We start from the raw sequence: 24625 nt of genomic DNA, 5'->3' as shown, positions 1-24625 counted from the left end.
CGGGGAGATCAGAGTCCCTAAGGGCACTCCCATCCCAGGGAAATGCAGGTGGGGGGTGCTAGGTACCAGCCACCTACGCCAGACCTGGGAGATAGGGACAGAACTTGGGGTGGGGCTGGGCAAAGGGAAGACAAGGAGCGAGCTCAGAACTGGTGACACCAAAGCCAAGGGAGACAAGGTTGGCATTCGTCCTGCTTTGAGCAGGGGATTGGACTAGGTGACCTCCTGAGGTCTCTTCCAACCTTCATCTTCTATGATTCGATGACAGATGAGACCCATGGGACGTGTAGAATGGTGTGCTCAAATAGAGCCTTTGGGGTTGAATCCATCCCAAGGGAGCGGGGCCCTGCAAGCTGCCCTGACGGGATCCATGCCAGCTTTCAGTGGACAAGCACAGAGGGGTCACTGGGGTGCTGCCAGGGTAACCGTATCCATGCCCGCATAGAGATTCTGCAGCTAGGGTAGCGGTGTACTGGGGTCGATGGCTGCCATCCCAGCCCATAGGCATGAATTCCATGCCAGTCTCCGACTGCTTCCCCACACACAGTCCGTTCACTCAGGGTTTTGTGGGGGAGAGATGGATTTCGCCCTGGAAGTTTCACTGAGGATTCTTAATTCCTCCCAAGCAGCACTGGACAGGCTCCCCAGCACAGGGCTAGCTGTCCCCAAGTGCAGTCCTTCAGTCCCTGGACCCCCGACCCTTCAAGGGAGTCCAGCCCATTCCTGTGTATTAGACAGAAAGACAGGGGAAAGATCCCTGCCTGGGTGAGAGAGTTCTCTAAAACAGTCTGGGTCACTGCCAAAGGCTGAGAGGTCCCTGCACACCCTCCCCAGGGCTGGGAATGAGTGAGCCGCTGCTAACGGGCTCTCTCATGGAGCGCTGACTCAGAAGGGGGATGGGGGAAGAGAACCTCCTTACCAGATCAGCCACCAGCCATTGTCAGATTTCTCCAGCACCTCCACAACTACCCCGACATTCAGAGAGAGCTCATCGGCCTTCTGAGATTCGTAGGCCCGCATGGCGTAATACAGAGTCCCTGGAAGAAAGAGGAAGGGGTAATTTCTGCTTTGCAGGTAAGAGAGCGCCCTGGATAGAGTGTAGGAACACCACTCTGGACTGCCTGCCATCTGGGCAGCAGAACTTACAAGCCTTAGGGGATCATTCACCCCAGATGGAGGGACCAGCCCAATGTCTAGGCGTCACTTTAGACTGGCCCTCTGGACAAGGGTGAATTTACGCATTAGAAAAATTGAGCCTCACAAAGCCCCTTTGCAGTGGGTAAGGATTACGGAGATGGAGGAACCAAGGCCTAGGGCTAAAAGACACCATGTCAACTCCAAATCTAGTCAGTCTTCAGGAAGTTAAAGTGGGTTCCAAGTGCTGCCCCTGGCCCCAAGTCCCATTACCAGTTGGGTGTCCGGAAAAATGACCAACTGACCCACAGGGTAATTGTCGTCGTCAAAAGCACAAAGGAAACAAATTGGGGAAAATTGTCATCCACAGGGCTGTTTGTAATGACAACAGGTAAACGTGTTCAGATGAGTGTGAGCTTTAAATAGACATCCCTATAAGGGACTTGCCTGAGGTCACACAACAAGTCAGTGGCAGGGCTGGGCACTGGAACCCAGGTCTCCCAGGTCCCAGTCCTGGGTGTTAACCACCAGCTCGTGTCTCCTCTCTGTGATGTGTTTGTTTTTCATTCTGAGCTGAAACATGTATTTTTTTGCAGGACCTACTTTTAGGGGAGAAATGTCAGTGTAGTGACATGCAGCCCCAAGTGATGGAAAGCTCAGAGCCACAGCAAGGGATAAACAGACTCACCCTCCTCATCCAGTTCTCTGGCATTTGGACTCTCCTCCCCAGTTACTCTCTCCTCCAGATATGGAGCTGGGAACCAGGCTATTTGCTGATCCTTGTTCTCCACCAGCCACCACCCTGCAGCAAACAGCAGGAGGGAGCATGTAATGCAGGAGCACTTTTAATAACACAATACATTGCACTTGGACACTGCTGTCAAAGTGCTTCTCAGCCATTCATTATTGAAGCTTGCAGCCCCTCTGTTAATTATTATAGAGGAGATGGCAACCACCCCATATTAAATGGCCTAACACTTGCCATTGTTTTTATAAATGGGGCAGCCCTGGGAGTCAGGATCTTGGAGCCCCCAACTCATGCTCTCTCCCAAGGTTAGGAATAGAACCTAGGAGTCCTGACACTTGCACTCCTTGTTCCACCAACCAGAAAATCCTACTTCACTTGTTCTTTTCTTCTTGATAAAATATTTACAGTCCTAAACAAGGTAAGTTATACCATCCAGTATACACACCCCATATTACAAAACAAAACACAAACACACATTTTTGTCAGGCCACAAGCCAGTCTAAAAATCTCTAGAATTCACATCCAAAACCAGAAAATAACCAACCATACAAGACATACCGGTCATGTCCTTGATTAACACTTCGACAATTTCCTTCTTGGCAACTTTGAAGGGTCTGTTCTTTGTGTCTTTGGTTTCATAGGCTTCAATGCAGCTGTAGCTCTGGGAGACTACCGGCTGAGTAACAGAGGGGTTCTGCTGCTTGGGCTGGTCTTTCTTTCCATCTCCCATTTCTGAGGGCATAATTATAATGCTGGAAAGTAAAGTGTGACATTGGTTTGTTCTGCAGCCAGGAGAGAGACTGCATTTAGGATCAATTTCAGGAACATCCTTTGGGTGCAATTTACCCCTATGCAGAAAGCCAGGACAACAGGTAGGCATCATTTAAATCCATAGGATCTCAAAGCACTCAGCAAACATTCCCAAACATAGCTGTCCTCTCACATGAGTTCTTATGGCTATTTCACAGGTGGGATACTGAGGCACAGAGAGTTTGAGAGAGGTGCTCAAACTCACTCAGTGAAACAGTCGTAGAGTTGGGAATAAACCTCGAAAGGGCCCTGGTTCCCATACTCCGTCCCTTACCACTGGCCCACACTCCTAGCAGTATCTGCATTTCCACTTTGCAGGGGTTTGTAATGACCCTTCTGAATTGCAAGAGTCAGAGCATGGTGCACACAGGTTGTTAGCCTGCCTGTTTGCTTTCTGTCTGTCTGCAAAAGTGTAATTAACTTGCTCCATCCATTTTGCATTAAGCAAGACATCAAAACCCTGAAATTCACTTTGTTTCTGAGCGTGCTTTGATCTAGAATGAAAACTGCCTCATTTTTAATATGTTCATTATTATTGTTTTGCTGTTTGCCAATTGAAAACCATGATTTCAAATGAGCTAGCTCTCTAGATTTGAAAAGCAGTTGCTAATACAGAATCTCAGGCAGGGAAGCAGATCATAGATTGCTGAGAGACATTATTACTAAGGAAAATATTGGCTGATTTTTATTTCTGCTCTGCTGCACAAATATACCGGTGGTCTGAGTGAAACCAGCAATATCTAGAAAATGCAAAGTTCTGCATCCTGAAAAAAGTAAGAATGGAAAAAGGGATCAAGGTGCAAGGAGAACAGGGGGAAGCATTATGGAAAACTTATCAGTGTTTTTATCATTCAATGTCACTTCAGTCCTCCTGCATTACTAATTAATTCAGAGTGGATCACAAAATGGAAAACGTTCTCCAGGAAAAAAAAAAATAATTTTTTCTCCATGTTTTGTGTTGAAATTTCCCTTCCCCCTGTTTATGAAACAGAAATGTGAAAAGCCGGGGAAGGGTAATCCATCAGTACCTGTTTTCTGGAAAGGAAGGATCTAGGTCTTGGGTTTGAGCTTTGAAAAACTGGATCACATCTTCGCTCTGGGAGACCTTAGCATCCGCTTTCAGCAGCTCCTGGGAGTAAGTCTCCAGCAGTTTCAATCTCTCCACTGACCTGCTCAAATTCCTGCTCTTTCTCTGCATCAATTTTGCATCTTTGAAGTGACAGAAGCAAAACACTGTTAGCAAGTGACTATAACGTGCTACTGCTTTGTACACAGTACCTTCTGCCAACACATTGCTAATTCCCATCCCAGTATGAGACTTCATATTTAGAACCAGGATCAATTACTGTAAATATTGTTGTGTCTCTCCTCACCATTTTCAATGGCTTTTGCCTTGGAGTTAGTGCTATTTTGTATCAAGCCTTACATTTGCCCTTGATCATGCATGAAGGTTGCACTGTATCATGTTGCAAAGGGCTTGGATCAATATTTAAACTGGAAAGTTAATTACCAAATGTGTTCCTTTTTTAAGCCAACAATAGGCCAGATTCTGCACTGGTGTAAATCAGCACCAGCTGCAGCTCTGACCCAGTGACTGACCTCTAGTCCCCTTGCCACTTCAGGGTCTTCCCTCCAACCCCTCCAGTCATTTTTGTTGGTCTTCCCTTCCCTCTCTCCTGTTTATCAAATCCCCTTACCTTTAAACTTTGGAATGCTCCGGTCAGATTTCTTCAGTAAACCACCTTCTATGGGGAATTTTCTCTTCAATACTTTCTGAGTGACCCCAGAGAGCAAGAAAGGAAAGAAAGAGAATGAGCAATGGCATTCCCACCTGCCAATAATGGCAGCAACAAAATAACACCAGTATGGAAATCATTTCCAGGGATTTGTTAACTTACATGAAATTTCTTAAACTCTTCAAAAGTCCTATAGATGAGAATGTTGTTTCGGTCTGACCAGGACACAGCCATCATGTACTTCTGAAAAAGGGAATAAAACAGGCTTTGATCACCCTAGCTGCGGTTTGAGATTCCCAGACTGGGGGTGCACCAAGCTCTTGCTGGGGGTCTGCAGAGACAAGAGTGCTGGCTTCCAGCTGTTAAGGCACATTTAAAATAAAATAAAATAATAATAATTTTAAAAAGCTAAATCCTTTCCTAGAGTTACTTTTCCCTGTAAGGAATCACTGAAGGAGCTAGAGGTAATGTACAGGATCACGGATGGAAAGGCAGGGAAGCCAAGAGGCAGCCATTCTATTAAGATGTGGCCCTGAAAAAGTTAGATTCTTCCTGTCCCAGCTGATAACTTTGTGATCCCACTATTGGCAAGCAGAAGAGCTAACATGACCCTCTAGTTGTAAAATAAAAAGCTCTAAAGTTTCCTAATTTGCAGTGGTCAATATATTTCCAGGAAAGAGACTCAGATCAAAGTACCTTCTGCTTTTTGCACTGCATCAAGCCAACCGCTTTCACATCAACAGGGTACCGGCAACAGTTCATCTCTCCTACAGGCAGATGCTGCTCTCACTGCACACTGGCTCAAGCTCTGCAGAGTCTGCTATGGCACCTGCCTTCTGCAGACTAAATATTTAGGAGTAGGAGGGAGGGGCCCTGGCTGCTCCAGCCAATCAGATTTAAGCTAAACAACCAATTTTTGTTTCCTGATCCACCCAGAAATTTACGAGGTCCAGAAATTCCAAGATCTGCCAATTTCGACATGCCTCTCAACTGACAGCACTGTAGGCTGCTCCCTTGAGAAGCAAGTACGACTGGCTGCCAGTCTTGGAGCGCGAAGTCACAAATGTTGGGGGGAAGCTTCCTTTATGTTGTCTGGCTCTTTGCTTTCGAGCAGAGCAACGGAAAGCGAGGCATCCCTGGGCGTTGGGTGGAGTTTGTGTGCCTGGGCAACAAATACAGGGATTCTTTGGGATAGACCAAACTAATTGTAGAATTTGAACATGCCGCCAATGAAAGTTGCTGGGGGCCGGGGAGAGGCAGCAGTGTAAAATGTTCTTGCTCGCACTGTGTGGGCCACTGCCTTCCACTGCAATGGACGCATAATACCATATTCAGCTCACTAACGCAGCAGGTGCACTTAGCCGCAGAGGGCTATGGAGTGTTAATGCCACGTTTGGGTATAGTTTGCAGTGTTGTTGTAGCCATGTTGGTCCTAGGATGTGGGAGAGACAAAGTGGGTCAGGTAAGATCGGTTACTGGCCCAATGTCGGTGGGTGAAAGCGACAAACTTTCAAGGCACTCTCTGTGTAGTTGAAAGCGTGTCTCTTTCACGCACAGAAGTTGGTCCAGTAAAAGATATTCACTCACCCACCTTGCCTTTCTTGTGGTGATAGCACAGGCAAGAGGCTGGGCAACCTTCCTAAACACAAACCCCCATGCCAGGGTGTCTCAGGCTTGACCTAGGGGTGATGGGGTAGCTGAGGCTCCACGCCTGGTCAGTTATGGGAGCTCCCAGAAGCCATGCCACCTTGTGCTGCAAGGCACGCCCCCAGATTCCTTTAGCTAACCAGGGCTGAGCTAGGCTAGTATTTGGCTGGGGCGGCCTTCAAGGAAAACCCAGGCACTCCAGGAACTAGCACTGAAGATTCAGCAGGCGAGGTTCTTCCCTCAGTCACTGTTGAACCAATGCCCTAGTCAGGCATTAGGAGGCACTGTGCTGCTAAAGGTGCTGTCTTTGGGCTAAGCTGGAATACTGAGGGCCTGACTAGAGAGCCCCGGAGGTGCTTTTTACCAGGAAACAGATCTTCACCCCAAAGCCCTGGCCAAATTCCAGTGTGGTAGAGTCTGTTTCCCCTGCATTTTCAGTTGAATCAGTTGTTCACATCCTATCCTACACTGTGTAGATTTGCTATTAAATCTGCTCTGTTCCACCTTAGAGTGCGTTGCGACCTTTCCAGACCACAGATATCGTAATGGTTAAGTATTTCCCATGTGTTACTCAGCCTCTAGCTGTGACTGCATTCTGCATGAGCTCTAGCCGGGCTCTAGTCCCTGGTAAACGAGACGGACAAACCTGGAACTCAAGCTGTGCCTCTTTCTTTGAGTCTGAAGTGTAGAGTTAATTTCTTGAATAGATTCCTCCAGAAGAACTGTGTTCCATAGATCATGACAATAATAAACCCTGATAAACCTGGGTAGCGTCCCCAGCTCCTGCTCTTTGGTGATTATTAATGTTGTAACTAGCCCTATTTCTAGCATGATGTGTCTGTAGCAGAAATGGAGGTGGATGTGTCACCCGCAGGGTCTATCTGGCTAGCACAGCCTACCAGCTAGGGCAAGAGAGAGGAGGCTTTTCTAACAGCTTATACTTAAGGGTCATTAAGAGACAACGTCACAGCAAGTAGCCTTAATGGCTCCTTGGGGAGCACCCAAACCTGTTTGCACCAGAGGAACCAGCCGGAGTCCCACAGCGTATGTCTACGCTGCACACTAAGTGCAGGCTCGGTGCAGACTCAGGTTCGAGCCCAAGCTCCCATTCCCTCCACACAGAAATGAGTCTGACTCAGACCAATAACCCCTCTTGACTTGGGCCCGTGGACCCTTGGAGGCGGGCGAGTCAGAGCCCGATCCTCCTGTGATGCGCATCAGAGCCCAGGCATGCTGCAGCGTAGACACAGCTCAAGTCCGGGTTGCCAGACTCGGGTCTAGAGAGTCTGCCAGTGCTACCCCACAATCCCCTGGGGCTGTGATTCCCATCCCTTCAATTCCAAAACCTGCCACTTGCTTCCCAGACTCTCAGGAGGATCTGGGCTCGCTGGGCTCATGTGAGCTGGTCCCGCTCTGCTCCTGACTTACGAGGAACCCCTAGCACGAAGCTTGCAATGAGCATCAGATTAGATGAGACTGAATGTGGGCTAGTATTTGGCTGAGGCAGCCTTCAATTGTTTTAAAATCCTCTCTCTCTAATGCTTTATTCCAACTGTTAAATAAAAACACCTGCTTTCAAGGCAGCTGCTGGTTGCTATCACTGAGCTCAGGTGCCCAAAAGGAGGAAATGTAGGGGGCCTGAGCACAGTCGGATGGAGTTGCAGGGTGACGAGCAGTTGCCGTACACAGGGGAGCGTCCCCAGCTCCTGGGCTGATGCTGGAAGAATGCTGAGACCCCACCAGGGGCCAAGAATGGGCAAGAGGCCAAACACCGGAGGAGGTGCCCTCAGAGAGACCAGAATGGGGACAGAGGTGCAGTTAGCCCCGTAGTCATGACAGCCATGAGGGGCACAGTCACTTCCCAGCAGGACGGTGATGTAATCACCTGTTCAGCAAGCTGCAGCGACAGCTCCCCTCAGAGGCCACCCAACAGGAAAGGGGAAGGACTTTCAGTCTCCGCCAACCTGGGGCTGGAGCCGAGCTTGTGAGTCAGAGGTGAAAAGCCCCATAACTCACCCCCTACCCCCTCAGAAACCCATCATCCTGCAGGGAAGAGGTTTCTGGATGGACTCTGCATTGTCTGAGGCACTTGAAGGGCAGAGTGGGACAACAGGAATCAGAGCAGCAGATCTGTTCTTACAAGAGATGACCTATGTCCCAGCTGCCTCTGCAGCCCCTAGGCAATTACAGGTCTGAAGCCTGGCCTTGCAGGATTTACTTAGCCCTAAACTGCCTCAGGCTAGGAATTGGCAAACCTCTTTCTTTTCCCTTTTCTGATCCGATGTCCAGCAAATACAATTTGGCTCGTTCTGCATGTCAGAGCGACGTCCGGGGGCTGAGGTGCTTCTCTGCCCTCCTTCCCCATTTCCCAGTTCTCTGGAATTTCCTAAACCCCAGTCACAGAGACGATGGATTTTCTTCTGTGGCAAGAACCCTGCTGACACAGGACTGCCTGGATTGATGTGTTTGGGCCAAGTCCTCCCTTGCCACGGGTACACCTTGACCCGGTGGAACCAGTGCTGTTCCGCTATGGAAATGGCAGGGCAGGCAGGCCGCAGCCGCATGCACCGGGGGCATTGCCTCATGGGGTGTCCCTGTGGCCCAATGCAGGGGCTGCAGGGTAGGAGGGCCGGGATGTTTTACCTCCAGCTGGCTGGATCTCCATTCTCCCTCTTGGAGGTACTGGAGTGACGTCCACTGAGGAGCTACACTACCATGCCTCATCCCCTTCCTCTGTGAAGAGCCCCAGGCTGCATCCTTTCCCCCAAGGCTGCACGTCTGGATTGGGCCTGTGGTTTCCCTGCAGGTGGACATGCAGCCTCATAGCTGAGACTGGCCATGAGCTGGCTGCCCCACCCCCTCAGGCTGTTCTGTGCGTGCAGGCAGCTGGAGGGAAGGGACAGAGTGCAGGGCTTGGCTCAGGCTGCTGTCTGCCTCCCTGCTGCACTGAGCCAGCAGCCCTCCCTTCAAAGGGGGTGGCTGCTGCAGCTGCCCCGGCTGGCTTGGCATCTGAGAGCTCTGCCTGCACCTGGGCCCCTCCTGACAGGTATGCAGGGACAGAAAGGGGATGGGGCACGGAGCCACTGTCAGGTGCTTGCCTCAGGCTGCCAGCACCTCCCTTTGCACAGAAACCCCAGCGTCAGTCTGGCGCTCACAGGCTGCCATGTCCGAGAAGTTAACAATGCGACCATGATGTGCCTGACCCAAGGGCGCTCAGTGCGCAGGATTCCACAGAGGCCAGGGTACCCAGGGCAGGGTAGACAACTACAGGAGAATAACATGGGGAAGGGGGGGGAATCTGGCGATATGAAGAACAGAGGACATTGTATTCCACCTCCCTGTCACACTCATCCCATTCATCTTCCGTTCCCCCATTCCAGGCTCTTCCATCCTCCCCAGACACCTCGCAGTATCAGATCCCGCAGACTTGAACAATGAGAGAGCCCTGGTAGGCCCACACGATGCGGGGAAGGTGGGAGGGAGGGTGGGGAGTGTTGGCCCCACCTAGTTTTAAAGGTCCCAGCAATGAAGTTGCCACCCCTTCCGTTGGGGAGTGTAGTCCACATACCCCATAGATCTCTCTGCTAGCAGATTTCCCTTTGCTCATTTTCACACACATACCCCTCAAAGAGCCCCAAACAAAGCCAGTTTGAGAGTATGTGCCAGGAAGCCATGTGTCCCACCCCCCAGCGGTGGCGTTCTGAGCCTTGCTGATGCGAGGGACAACAGCTGTACCTCTTTGTATTACAGTCGCACCTCAAGGCCTCAACCAAAGTCAGGGCCCCTTTGTGCAAACACATGGCAATTCCCTGCCCCAAAGAGGTCACAGTCTAGAGAGACAAAACAGACAATTGGATGGAGGCAGGGCTATTATTCCCATTGTACACAAGGGAAACTGAGGCAGAGATTCAGAGATGTGCCCAAGGTCATACAGGTAGTCTGTGTCAGAGCCAGCTATAAAGCCCATATCCCCTGACTCCCAGTCTGCTGCTTTAGTTCCCACTTCATTTTACCACTAGCCTGCCTCTCCATCATTTGTGAAATGTCCCCAGCAGGTGAACTTGAAGGGCCTGATTCTCCTCTCCCAGTGGTGTAAATCAGGAATAACCCGTTGATGTCAGTGACATTACACCAATGTACAAAGCAGAGTAACTGGGAGGAGAATCTAGCTCAGATCTTTAGCACCACATAAGAGCACAAACTGGAGTCTCAGAACAAAGATGCACAAGGATATCTGGGGCCAGATTCTCAATCTAGGTAAATCAGCATAGTTCCATAGAAGTCAGTTTCTAACAGTAACCCACAATGAGCCTCTTACAGCTACACAACCACTGAAACCTAGGGGTATTGTTTAGCATGTGTTTAGCATGTGTTTGATTCAGGTCCAAGCTGTTTAGTAATCTGTACTATTTTGGGGAGTCCTCAGGGTACACACGAGAGTGACTTGCTCCTGGGTTACTCTGACCTGCTTCAAGCTTCCCAGAAAAAACACCCCCCCAAAAAACCACAAATGAGAAATTCTCAAGTCAGCCTCAAGATGCCACAGAGGCACAATCCACTTCCAGGAGAGAACAGCATCAGTACCTACCCTGGGCAGAGCAGGGGTGGGGCAGCTAACGCCTGGAATGCTGTCTGCCTGAAAGCTTAATTCTCTGCCCGCAACATCTTCTGAATCAAACCCTGCCCTTTGCAGCTCTTGGAAGTCATTTGTGAAAAGACACGACATATCAGCGCCCTTAATGAAAAACCCAGCTGCCTGAAGGCTGATTGCAAGAGAACAAAGGAAAAGTTTTAGACACCTGTTAACGACAAAGACAAGCCCTAACTTTAAAAGGAAAAAAAAAAAAAGAAAAAAGGCTTGGAGCTGACTAAAAGTATATTGTTTACAAGGGCCAAGGCTAAGAAATGTGACCTTTCATGTCGGCTGGGATGAGAGGTTTTGCTAGCATCTGGCAGGGAACTTTAGGAATGTGTTTGGTTTCCTCTAACTCCATCAGCTGTGGCATGGAATAGTTAATTTCTCAGTGGTTGTTTGAATCCCACTCAAATGCTTCCAGCATTCTGAGTGCACAAGTATCTTGTGCAGTGCTTCTCTCACATGAGAGTCACTCTCATCCTCCAGACACAGCTGAATTTCAGTGATGCTAGGCACACTTTGTAAGGTCCTTCAGGATCCTTCCAGATAAAGGACACTCAAATAGTGCTGGGATGGTTATTGTGTGTCAATTACTCACCTAACTAATCCTATGTCACTGGGTCAAATCTGTCCAACACTGAACTCTTTGTGATAGCTGTTCGATAGTGTGTGTAATAAACAGGTGATCTCAGCTCAGTTCCTCATGGATGGATGTCCATAGCAAGCTCGTCCTCAAGCTGCTTCTCTACTAGGTGAAACAGCATTGCAAGAAACCAGTTTGGAATGGCGATGGGTGCCCCAGTTCTCATTTCAGAGTAACAGCCGTGTTAGTCTGTATTCGCAAAAAGAAAAGGAGTACTTGTGGCACCTTAGAGACTAACCAATTTATTTGTGCATAAGCTTTCGTGAGCTACAGCTCACTTCATCGGATGCATACTGTGGAAAGTGTAGAAGATCTTTTTATACACACAAAGCATGAAAAAATACCTCCCCCCACCCCACTCTCCTGCTGGTAATAGCTTATCTAAAGTGATCACTCTCCTTACAATGTGTATGATAATCAAGGTGGGCCATTTCCAGCACAAATCCAGGGTTTAACAAGAACGTCTGGGGGGGGGGGGGGGGGTAGGAAAAACAAGGGCAAATAGGTTACCTTGCATAATGACTTAGCCACTCCCAGTCTCTATTCAAGCCTAAGTTAATTGTATCCAATTTGCAAATGAATTCCAATTCAACAGTTTCTCGCTGGAGTCTGGATTTGAAGGTTTTTTGTTGTAATATCGCAACTTTCATGTCTGTAATCGTGTGACCAGAGAGATTGAAGTGTTCTCCGACTGGTTTATGAATGTTATAATTCTTGACATCTGATTTGTGTCCATTTATTCTTTTACGTAGAGACTGTCCAGTTTGACCAACGTACATGGCAGAGGGGCATTGCTGGCACATGATGCCATATATCACATTGGTGGATGTGCAGGTGAATGAGCCTCTGATAGTGTGGCTGATGTTATTAGGCCCTGTGATGGTGTCCCCTGAATAGATATGTGGGCACAGTTGGCAACGGGCTCTGTTGCAAGGATAGGTTCCTGGGTTAGTGGTTCTGTTGTGTGGTATGTGGTTGCTGGTGAGTATTTGCTTCAGGTTGGGGGGCTGTCTGTAGGCAAGGACTGGCCTGTCTCCCAAGATTTGTGAGAGCGTTGGGTCATCCTTCAGGATAGCTTGTAGATCCTTAATAATGCGTTGGAGGGGTTTTAGTTGGGGGCTGAAGGTGACGGCTAGTGGCGTTCTGTTATTTTCTTTGTTAGGCCAGTCCTGTAGTAGGTGACTTCTGGGAATTCTTCTGGCTCTATCAATCTGTTTCTTCACTTCTGCAGGTGGGTATTGTAGTTGTAAGAAAGCTTGACAGAGATCTTGTAGGTGTTTGTCTCTGTCTGAGGGGTTGGAGAAAATGCAGTTGTATCGCAGAGCTTGGCTGTAGACGATGGATCGTGTGGTGTGGTCAGGGTGAAAGCTGGAGGCATGTAGGTAGGAATAGCGGTCAGTAGGTTTCCGGTATAGGGTGGTGTTTATGTGATCATCGTTTATTAGCACTGTAGTGTCCAGGAAGTGGATCTCTTGTGTGGACTGGACCAGGCTGAGGTTGATGGTGGGATGGAAATTGTTGAAATCATGGTGGAATTCCTCAAGGGCTTCTTTTCCATGGGTCCAGATGATGAAGATGTCATCAATATAGCGCAAGTAGACTAGGGGCGTTAGGGGACGAGAGCTGAGGAAGCGTTGTTATAAGTCAGCCATAAAAATGTTGGCATACTGTGGGGCCATGCGGGTACCCATAGCAGTGCCGCTGATCTGAAGGTATACATTGTCCCCAAATGTAAAATAGTTATGGGTAAGGACAAAGTCACAAAGTTCAGCCACCAGGTTAGCCGTGACATTATCAGGGATAGTGTTCTTGACGGCTTGTAGTCCATCTTTGTGTGGAATGTTGGTGTCGAGGGCTTCTACATCCATAGTGGCCAGGATGGTGTTATCAGGAAGATCACCGATGGATTGTAGTTTCCTCAGGAAGTCAGTGGTGTCTCAAAGGTAGCTGGGAGTGCTGGTAGCGTAGGGCCTGAGGAGGGAGTCTACATAGCCAGATAATCCTGCTGTCAGGGTGCCAATGCCTGAGATGATGGGGTGCCCGGGATTTCCAGGTTTATGGATCTTGGGTAGTAGATAGAATATCCCAAGTCGGGGTTCCAGGGGTGTGTCTGTGCGGATTTGATCTTGTGCTTTTTCAGGGAGTTTCTTGAGCAAATGCTGTAGTTTCTTTTGGTAACTCTCAGTGGGATCAGAGGGTAATGGCTTGTAGAAAGTGGTGTTGGAGAGCTGCTGAGCAGCCTCTTGTTCATATTCCGACCTATTCATGATGACAACAGCCCCCCAACCTGAAGCAAATACTCACCAGCAACCACATACCACACAACAGAACCACTAACCCAGGAACCTATCCTTGCAACAAAGCCCGTTGCCAACTGTGCCCACATATCTATTCAGGGGACACCATCACAGGGCCTAATAACATCAGCCACACTATCAGAGGCTCGTTCACCTGCACATCCACCAATGTGATATATGCCATCATGTGCCAGCAATGCCCCTCTGCCATGTACATTGGTCAAACTGGACGGTCTCTACGTAAAAGAATAAAATGGACACAAATCAGATGTCAAGAATTATAACATTCATAAACCAGTCGGAGAACACTTCAATCTCTCTGGTCACGCAATTACAGACATGAAAGTTGAGATATTACAACAACAAAAAACTTCAAATCCAGACTCCAGCAAGAAACTGTTGAATTGGAATTCATTTGCAAATTGGATACAATTAACTTAGGCTTGAATAGAGACTGGGAGTGGCTAAGTCATTATGTAAGGTAACTTATTTCCTTGTTTTTTCCTACCCCTCCCCCCTCAGACGTTCTTGTTAAACCCTGGATTTGTGCTGGAAATAGCCCACCTTGATTATCATACACATTGTAAGGAGAGTGATCACTTTAGATAAGCTATTACCAGCAGGAGAGTGGGGTTGGGGGAGGTATTTTTTCATGCTTTGTGTGTATAAAAAGATCTTCTACACTTTCCACAGTATGCATCCGATGAAGTGAGCTGTAGCTCACAAAAGCTTATGCTCAAATAAATTGGTTAGTCTCTAAGGTGCCACAAGTACTCCTTTCCAGTTCTCATTGGCTATCCCCTTAGTTCCCCTCATTCTCATTCACATCTAGCTCAATGAGTTACCATGGCAATTTAAGGTTATTATAGAATCCCCAAAAATGTTACTTTTTTACTACCTTGTGGTGTTAAGTGGCACATTGCAGCATATTTTCCAATCTATTGCTGCATAGTTTCCAGAGCATCAGCACTTAACACATTTTTTACTGTAAGCTTACACTTTACTGGTACAGGGTTATCTCTCGGTCAACTCGTCATGCCAATCTGTTTTAGGCCTTAGGCGTTCTATGACCAACCTACACATCTTACCGACCTAAAGCCTGTAGATCTTGCGTTAAGCCTTATCTTACTTATACATCTAACGCATTTTTACCAATACATGCTTCTCAATCCCATACCCCATAATACTATCCCACATATTCCTGCAGTTTAAATCTATTCATTAGACACTGATTACATATGGGATAACCATACCAATAGATAACACAATTACATGATTATATAAGGAGATTAGCTACAATATTTTCAGTATAACAGAGCAGGGGAAGCTCTTGGTATCCATTCACAGAGAAGACCTCTTGTGGAGTAGGGGTGCTTCATGAAAGTTTGGTTCCTGTGAAGCCAGCCAGCTCTGCAACAGACTGAACTTTGGGGGCGGGGGGACCTACTTTATTATATAGGAGAGATAGTAGTTAAGTGTAGGATCTAGTTTGCCTTTTGTGGTTTTGTATTGTAACCATTTGTTTCCATCACTATCATTTGTAGTAGAATCTCTATCGTTTCTTACAGAAACCTACTTTTGTTTTATGATAAGTGCCCACCAGTGCTGCATGTTACACAGAGACAGTGATTTAAGGTAAAACTAGTAAACTAGGGGCACCCTGCTCCTTTGGGGGCAGAGGATCTGGCATTTCTGTGAGCAGCCAGTGTCAGGGGCTAGATGTCATAGAGGAAACCTCCAAAGGGGATTCAGGGACTGGGGTGCCCCTATCAATAACCTGCAAGGCAAAGACAGGGCTGGCATAGTCCAGAGGCAAGTGTATGAGTGGCTGGCAGGCGGGCGGTGTGAGGGAGCTCACCCCCAGCCACCCCAGGCAAGTCTACCTCTTACTGGAGTCAGGGGATAGATAAGAAGGTGATTCTCAGTCCTGGGTACTCCAAGACCCATCACAGTAACCACTAAAACATGTTGATTTGCAGCTAAATAGAGCCTTTGTTGTAAATGTGATGTTTCTTTTTGCTAACCAGGACAAATACATCTATAAATATTTAAGCAACCATATAGTTTAACTTGCATTTAGTCTGATTCTTATTTTTGATGTTAAAAATGGTGAATGATGCATTTCTTATTGGCTTTTTTCCTTGTGTTTGTGTCCAGTTCCATTTGGATGGAAATTAAAATTCCATTAAAATGCATAAAAACAGCATTTAGTATTTTTTTATTAAATAAAACTACCTGAAAAGTGTTGGAGATATAAATAAAAAAGTTTACCAAACTGTGTTTTACATTTAAAACTAGCTGATCTAATAAACAAAGGAAATGTTACATGTAGTTAATGAATTGAACTGGTTGTTTCTGGTCACCATTGTCTTTCAAGATTTTAGGACTAGTAGATCTCACCCTCTCACCGCTAATTTTTATTCTTAGACTGGAAGAAGAAAACAAGCTTTCCTGCTTTTTCAGCTTCTAATCAGTGTCTCAGCTTTGAATGAACTAGTCATGAAAACAGTTGAATAAACCGCTGTTGCAGAAGAAGATGCTACTGCCAAAAGCTGGTTTAGCACTTCAACAAACTGACTTCCACTGGTTAGGTGGTTTGACTTTCCTTAAAACCTGGCAGCAAACATGTACTGCTAACATTTTATGTATATAATTGAAAATTTGAACAAATGTAGTGAGTTTAGGCCTTAACATAGGTGGTTGGTTTCAAATTTAAATAGATTTTTTTAAAATTAAACCTGTATTTATTTTAAATTTAAAAAAATGTATATTAAAAATCTGATTTTTTAAATGATAGATATTTATCCTCCCTGTCCACACAACTCTCCCCTTAGCGAGAGGCTGTGAGAAAAAACAAACCATATGCGACTGATGTCCTTAATGTACTCTTGGAAGGTGCTCAGAGGAGGGTGGTATAAGAACCCATCTAGAACATAAGAATGGCCATACTGGGTCAGACCAAAAGGTCCATCCAGCCTAGTATCCCGTCTACCGACGGTGGCCAATGCCAGGTGCCCCTGAGGGAGTGAACCTAACAGGTAATGATCAGTGATCTCTCTCCTGCCATCCATCTCCACCCTCTGACAACAGAGGCTAGGGACACCATTCCTTACCCATCCTGGCTAATAGCCATTAATGGACTTAACCTCCATGAATTCATCCAGTTCTCTTTTAAACCCCGTTACAGTCCTACCCTTCACAACCTCCTAAGGTAAGGAATTCCACAGGTTGACTGCACGCTGAGTGAAGAAGAACTTCCTTTTATTTGTTTTAAACCTGCTGCCCATTAATTTCATTTGGTGGCCCCTAGTTCTTATATTATGGGAACAAATAAATAACTTTTCCTTGTTCACTTTCTCCACATCACTCGTGATTTTATAGACCTCTATCATATCCCCCCTTATCTCCTCTTTTCCAAGCTGAAAAGTCCTAGCCTCTTTAATCTCTCCTCTTATGGGACCCGTTCCAAACCCCTAATCGTTTTAGTTGCCCTTTTCTGAACCTTTTCTAATGCCAGTATATCTTTTTTGAGATGAGGGGACCACATCTGTACACAGTATTCAAGATGTGGGCGTACCATGGATTTATATAAGGGCAATAAGATATTCTCCATCTTAGTCTCTATCCCTTTTTAAATGATTCCTAACATCCCATTTGATATTTTGACTGCCGCTGCACACTGCGTGGACGTCTTCAGAGAACTATCCACGATGACTCCAAGATCTTTCTCCTGATTTAGTTGTAGCTAAATTAGTCATATTGTATGGATAGTTGGGGTTATTTTCCCAACGTGCATTACTTTACATTTATCCACATTAAATTTCATTTGCCATTTTGTTGCCCAATCACTTAGTTTTGTGAGATCTTTTTGAAGTTCTTCACATCCTGCTTTGGTCTTAACTATCTTGAGCAGCTTAGTATCATCTGCAAACTTTGCCACCTCACTGTTTACCCCTTTCTCCAGATCATTTATGAATAAGTTGAATAGGACTGGTCCAGGACTGACCCTTGGGGAACACCACTAGTCACCCCTCTTCATTCTGAAAATTTACCATTTATTCCTACCCTTTGTTCCCTGTCTTTTAACCAGTTCTCAATCCATGAAAGGATCTTCCCTCTTATCCCACGGCAACTTAATTTACATAAAAGCATGTGGTGAGGGACCTTGTCAAAGGCTTTCTGGAAATTTAAGTATACTATGTCCACTGGATCCCCCTTGTCCACATGTTTGTTGCCCCTTCAAAGAACTCTAAGAGATCAGTAAGACATGATCTCCCTTTACAGAAACCATGTTGACTTTTGCGCAACAATTTATGTTCTTCTATGTGTCTGACAAGTTTATTCTTTACTATTGTTTCAACTAATTTTCCCATTACTGACGTTAGACTTACCGGTCTCTAATTGCCAGGATCACCTCTAGAGCCCTTCTTAAATATTGGCGTTATATTAGCTATCTTCCAGTCATTGGGTACAGTAGCTGATTTAAAGGACAGGTTACAAACCATAGTTAATAGTTCTGCAATTTCACATTGGAGTTCTTTAATACCCATACCACCGGGTATTAATACCTGTCCTCAGCCTCTCTCAATTCACTGAGTTTTGGAACCCATGTCCCTTGCCTAGCGAGTGCTACTTAGTTGATGACAAGTCCCTCCATCATAACAAAAGGCCAAGTACAGTTCCACTGTCCTTGATTCACATAATCAGGATAACAACAATTTATTCTTCCTGCCCCAATAACAAAGAAACTGGGGATCCCACAGCAGCCAAAGTGACCATTTGGGCAGCTATGGGCTCATGCTAGGCACAGTGGGTGTGCCTATACAAATGAGATCAGCCCCTGAAGTTCTTTTCCACAACTTGCCACAACTCACTACCAGATGTCAGGGTGGAGCTCATTCTGACTGTTTACATAAATGTACCTATACCTTTACCTATATAAATTCTCCCTCCCTCAGTTCTCATCTATAAATGGGGAGAATATCTGGCCCCTCCCTGGAAAGGTAATGTAAGGGGTCAATAATGTTTGCTTTGAGATCTTTGGATGAAAGTCACGCTCCAGACTGAAATATTAGGGGAGGGAACTCAGAGATTCAAGAGGATCAGGGAGACATGTCTTTCCATCTGCCCCCCAGAAGCCCCCAGCTGAATGGGGTGAAAGTACAGAACAATGCAAAGGTGACACAGCTAACTGGTTTGTATTTCCTTTTATGTTCCCTGGTTTCAGAAGCTAAATCCAGTGGGGAGGGAGATCCTTTGTGACTTCTTGTGAAATCAACATACCTAGGTGCTAAAACTGATTAACAAGCTGTCACGGAGTCCCTGGGCGATGCTCTGGAACTGCTCCCCATGAAGCCAGTCAGGACTCTGGGGTAGTCGCCTTTCTGTGAGCAGACTGTCTTCAGGACACACAGCTCACACAGCTTCCACCTTCCTGGGTCTGACCTCGGAGCATTCAGCATCCTCTGCCTCTCCGTGTGCTTCCCCCAGCGAGTCCGCTCAGGCGGTGCTCCTGGGGAAGCCAGAGGGTCCTGCACCCCAACTTCGCAGTCAGACGTGACTCTCAGCCAGCCAGTAAAACAGAAGGTTTATTAGACGACAGGAACATGGTCTAAAACAGAGCTTGCAGGTGCAGAGAACGGGACCCCTCAGCTGGGTCCATTCTGGGGGGCAGTGAGCCAGATAACCACGTCTGCACTTCACTCCATGTCCCAGCCAGCCCCAAACTGAAAACCCCCTCCAGCCCCTCCTCCTCTGGGCTTTGTTCCTTTCCCGGGCCAGGTGGTCACCTGATTCCTTTGTTCTCCAACCCTTCAGCTCTCACCTTGCAGGGGGGGAAGGGCCCAGGCCATTAGTTGCCAGGAAACAGGGTGTCGGCCATTCTCTGTGTCCAGACTCCTGCACACACATGCCCTCTAGGGCTCTGCAATGATCATACACCCTTACCCCACCCCCTAGATACTTAAGAACTGCCTAGGGGAAACTGAGGCACCCCCACACTATTCAGAGGAAACATTAAGAACAGTCCCACTTCGTCACATCTCTCCCCCCTTCGAGATCGAACTGAGCGGGGTCACTTTAGCCGGTGACCTGGGGAAGTTTGAAGCCACCAACGTTCCCATGGATGCCCCAGCATCTCTCCCATTCCTTGGTAGGAGTTACACCAGGCCCTTCCAGTTTCACGCCCTCCCTTAGGTCAGGGGTGTTCGATAGCACTCGCAGGCCGCATGTGGGAAGGTTTATGCAGCCCATGCCCTTTGGCCACCCCAAGAATGTCTCCCCATTGACCATCACCTTCTGCTCCCACTGGAGGTCCGAGGGGCCTGGCCCCAGGAAACTCCACACAGACATATAGGTTGGGGTCAGGAGTGGGAGCCTGTCCACATCCCCAACCATCTGGCTGACGGAGTCTGTGGCCTTGGGACCCAGCAAGGGAGCTAGACACCAGGGCTTTTCCGCAGGGTCCCCTTGGTTCAAATCGCCAGCCTGCTCAAAGGCAGTGAGGTGGGCATCCACACCCCCCCTCCTTAACCAGGGGCAGCAATTTAGTCTTGAGGTTCCCTGCAGAACTGGCCCCCCGGGGTCTATCCCCACTTACCCCGGGGAGGTCCCCTAGGCCTCTCCGCTCCCCCACCGCCAGTTCATGCTGCTGCTGCTTCTGCAGCTCTTTCTCGGGCTCTCGCTGTCTCCCACGGTCCTCTTGCTCTCTCAGACTCAGCTCCAATCCCGTCCGTCTCGATCCCCCGATGGGGAACCCGATCGTGAAGACCGTCTGGTCGGGGACAGGAGTCTTGGCGATGCCTGGCTCCCGCTTCAGCTGCTCCCAGATCCTGCTATAGCCCCAGTTGGGGTCAGGAATCTGTTCCTTAGAGCGGTCATCCTCCTCCAGCTGCACGATTAACTCTGCTTTGGTGAACTTTCCAATGCTCAACCCTCTCTTTTTGCACAGGGTTACAATGTCCTTCTTAAGGAGACGGTGACAGGCCATCACTCCGCTCCTCCCAAGTTGTTGTGGACTCACAGGCCCGTGTGTTCTCAGCTCCCCACGGTTTCCAGGGAGAACCCCTAGTGTGCCAGCCCTTCTCGAGGTCACCACCTCTTTGCCAGGGTCGAGCTGCAGACTCCTCCGCCCCTTGGACTGCTCGCTGCAATCCCCAGGGGAACCCTGTTACTGCACAGTCCTTCTCGCTGGTCACACACTCCCAGGGGTTAACCGCCCCCCGAAACCGCTCCTCTCTGAGCCTTCAGCAGGCCTGGTCCTCGGCAATCCCCCTTCGTGTTACTGCTCCCCAGTCACTTACTGCAGGAAGCGCCATCCACGGGGTGCAGTACATCCCACCGCTGCCACCAGTTGTCACGGAGTCCCTGGGCGATGCTCTGGAACTGCTCCCCATGAAGCCAGTCAGGACTCTGGGGTAGTCGCCTTTCTGTGAGCAGACTGTCTTCAGGACACACAGCTCACACAGCTTCCACCTTCCTGGGTCTGACCTCGGAGCATTCAGCATCCTCTGCCTCTCCGTGTGCTTCCCCCAGCGAGTCCGCTCAGGCGGTGCTCCTGGGGAAGCCAGAGGGTCCTGCACCCCAACTTCGCAGTCAGACGTGACTCTCAGCCAGCCAGTAAAACAGAAGGTTTATTAGACGACAGGAACATGGTCTAAAACAGAGCTTGCAGGTGCAGAGAACGGGACCCCTCAGCTGGGTCCATTCTGGGGGGCAGTGAGCCAGATAACCACGTCTGCACTTCACTCCATGTCCCAGCCAGCCCCAAACTGAAAACCCCCTCCAGCCCCTCCTCCTCTGGGCTTTGTTCCTTTCCCGGGCCAGGTGGTCACCTGATTCCTTTGTTCTCCAACCCTTCAGCTCTCACCTTGCAGGGGGGGAAGGGCCCAGGCCATTAGTTGCCAGGAAACAGGGTGTCGGCCATTCTCTGTGTCCAGACTCCTGCACACACATGCCCTCTAGGGCTCTGCAATGATCATACACCCTTACCCCACCCCCTAGATACTTAAGAACTGCCTAGGGGAAACTGAGGCACCCCCACACTATTCAGAGGAAACATTAAGAACAGTCCCACTTCGTCACACAAGCATCTTTTGCAACAGGCTCATCATCCCTTTGGGAGCAGCCCACAAATTTTACTTTTCTTTGTCCATTTGTCAGAGGTTATGCAAGGGGCAGGGGACACATTTAGGAACACAATTTCCAGCTAAGATGGTGAGGAAAGTTGCTCCATTGCAGGCAAAAGTTTCCTGCTTTGTTCTAAGAAAAGGAGATCAAAGATCACACTTCGAAGGATTTGACAGGATGTCCGCGCAGGACATGTTTGTGTTGGGGCTGGAGTGGAAGACAGTGTTCAGGATGGTTCTCTGGATCTCAAGGGTGCATGGCTGTAGTTTCTAAAACAGCTTCTCAGGCAACAAAACAAACCTTCATGATGCTATATGCTGCTTGTCTCTCCACCCCAGAAGCAGCTGTATTTCAGCAGTGCTGCACAGTACATACTTTCTGGAGCACCTTGAAATCCTTTAAGAGGAAAGGGAACAGGAGTGAGGTTTGAATGGTGTGAATTGAATGAGGCAAGGATCCCATAATGAATAAGACAGGGTCCCAAGTCTCAGTGCATTCCTTTGTACCAAATTCTATTTGCAGTTACCTTAGTGTAAACGTGTAGTAACTCTGAATTCCTGCCAGCGTAACTCAAGCCTTGTCTTCACAAGGTAAGAAGGTATGTTCTGACCTCATGTTAACTAACACTGGTAAAATCCTGCTGTGGACAAGGCAGTTGTAGTTTTCACATATAAGCTGGCCTAGCCTCCTCCCTAGTAAAAAGAAAAGGAGTACTTGTGGCACCTTAGAGACTAACCAATTCATTTGAGCATCAATTTGTAGCTCACGAAAGCTTATACTCAAATAAATTGGTTAGTCTCTAAGGTGCCACAAGTCCTCCTTTTTGTGAATACAGACTAACACGGCTGCTACTCTGAAACCTGTCATTATGCAAGGCTCCTCCCTAGTGTTCACCTTGACTTGTTGGCACATGTGAAAACTACAAGCTGCTTTGTCTTCACTAGGATTTTACCTGGTATTGGCTTGCTGTAGTTATACACCCCTTTACTTCCTAGTGAAGGAGAAGTCCTTTTTGTTCCATTTTCCCCCTCCATAAAATTGAGAGGACAATACTTACCCACCTCTTGGGGGAGCTGTGAGGGTTAATTCATTAGTGTTTGTCTTGCACCTTGAGATCCTTGGAGGGAAGGTTTCACAGAAGTAAACACTTTGATAGGTAATGTATGTAATCATCTGTTCTACTGTTAAATGAACAATGTTTGAACACACAAACTGCCCTTCCCCATGGGAAGTGCAAAGGCACAAAACTAAAGAAAAACTTTTATCAAAACTTTCCCAAAGCTCAAAAAGGTGCAAATTTTCAATTAAAGGATCAAGCCAGTTCTTACTGGAGCCAAACTGGTTCCCTCCAGCCCTAATCACTGAATTCAAACTTTCCTCTTAGCCGCACTGGTTTTATCATAAAGGACAAAAAATGCTCACTAAACTCAGGGAGAAGTTGCATAAAGATGGGGAGATGCAGGAAATATTTTGACTAAAGGAACCTCTGGTTGTAACTTTCCCATCTGATTTCATAGAGCTACTTTAAGAAAAGTCACAGCATTTGTGATCAACAAGCAGCTGGCTGAGCACAAACTAATAAGTACAAGCCAGGTTTAAAGCTTATATGGGAGCATCCACACACAAATTACACTGGTTTAACTAAGCCAATTTAAAGTAAAGGGGTGCAACTTGTGTGTGCAGATAAGCCCTTCATCGGGAGGCGACAAACTGGTGTTTGTGCCTTAGCTGGCCAGTGAACAAATCTGAAAGGAGACTAATGGGTGTTCTATACAACAGACAGTTCATGAGGGTCACAAGTAGAAAGGCATGTATGGGCATCGGGTCAGTGTTGTGGCAGATGTCCTCTTGTCGGGCGAGGGCTCTGTTAAGTTATGTGATAACAAAGCCTTCCTCCCCCCCACCCCCCACACAGAGCTAAGCTTCTTTCTTATGTTAATTTACAGAATTTTACTGTGTTAATTTTTCCACCAATGATTCATTTGTATGTCAATACACAGGGTTTTTTCCCCTGGTGCAATAACTTTTGCTCTATTTCCTTGCTGGTAATAACTCCACAAGCATCTCTATGACAAATTCATAAGGATGGTTTACTAGTGCTTTGTAGATGATTCACTAGTTTTGTGGACATTTCCTCTAGAACTGAACAGACCATGACAACTTCTATAGATGTATTATTGTGTCATTCTAAACAATGTAATAGCTCCCTGCTGGAGACCTGTATCAAAAAGTTTTTAGAAACCCTAGAGATCTTGGGTAACATTTTCAAAAGTGCCTAACTGACTTAGGCTGTAAGTCAACAGGACTTGCACTCCTAAGTCACCTATGTGTTTTCAAAATGTGTATTCTATTTGGGTGCCACATTTTCTGCTGGGGTAAATGGGTAATGCGCCACTGAAGTCAATTCATGCCAGTAGAGTCTGGCCCAACAGATTTGCAGAGTATTACATTTCTGTAGAACCCTATTAAATGCTCCAGGACTGCTGCTTTTTTAGGAAGCATGGAAATGCCTTTCAGGACCCTTGTATCCGGTGTGTCACAGGATCTGGAGCCAGAGATGTCAGCTAACTGCCCTCAGGACTTCTGCACCAAAACACACACCACTCTTCCACTGGAGATCCTCCATTCAGTCACTCAGCAATAGGATTAATGCCCTGTCTTGTAGCCTGCAGCCAGACTCATTTGCACTTATATACCCTGTTCCCTCTGAAAACATCCTTTGCCTTTTCATAGCACCTTCCACTCGAGGAGCTAAAAACACTCTGTGGTGAGCTATGCGGGGCAGGGACTCCCTTTGTTCTGGGTTTGTACAGCACCTAGCACAATGGGGTCCTGGGCCATGATGAG

The 24625-nt window shown here is 47.4% G+C and overlaps 1 protein-coding gene across 3 annotated transcripts in view; it reads right to left on the bottom strand.

Moving 5' to 3' along the window:
- NOXO1 (NADPH oxidase organizer 1) overlaps positions 1-24625 on the bottom strand; it is a 39279-nt gene that overhangs the window by 2202 nt on the left and 12452 nt on the right. For 2 of the 3 annotated variants that reach the window (XM_075117560.1, XM_075117559.1), the window contains exons 2-7: positions 4591-4671; positions 4390-4465; positions 3721-3901; positions 2441-2634; positions 1823-1936; positions 920-1037 (exon numbers count right to left, since the gene is read on the bottom strand). In XM_075117560.1, the coding sequence (XP_074973661.1) occupies positions 920-1037; positions 1823-1936; positions 2441-2634; positions 3721-3901; positions 4390-4465; positions 4591-4665 (758 nt within the window). In that variant the 5' untranslated portion in view covers positions 4666-4671. Of the gene's footprint in view, positions 1-919; positions 1038-1822; positions 1937-2440; positions 2635-3720; positions 3902-4389; positions 4466-4590; positions 4672-5124; positions 5234-24625 lie in introns of those variants that run through there. The other variant, XM_048866760.2, reaches the window with a different exon arrangement.

Source organism: Caretta caretta, chromosome 10 (assembly GCF_965140235.1).
Source record: "Caretta caretta isolate rCarCar2 chromosome 10, rCarCar1.hap1, whole genome shotgun sequence".
NCBI lineage: Eukaryota > Metazoa > Chordata > Testudines > Cheloniidae > Caretta > Caretta caretta.
The sequence above is the reverse complement of the archived record's forward strand: the minus strand, read 5'-3'. Positions and strand labels throughout refer to the sequence as shown.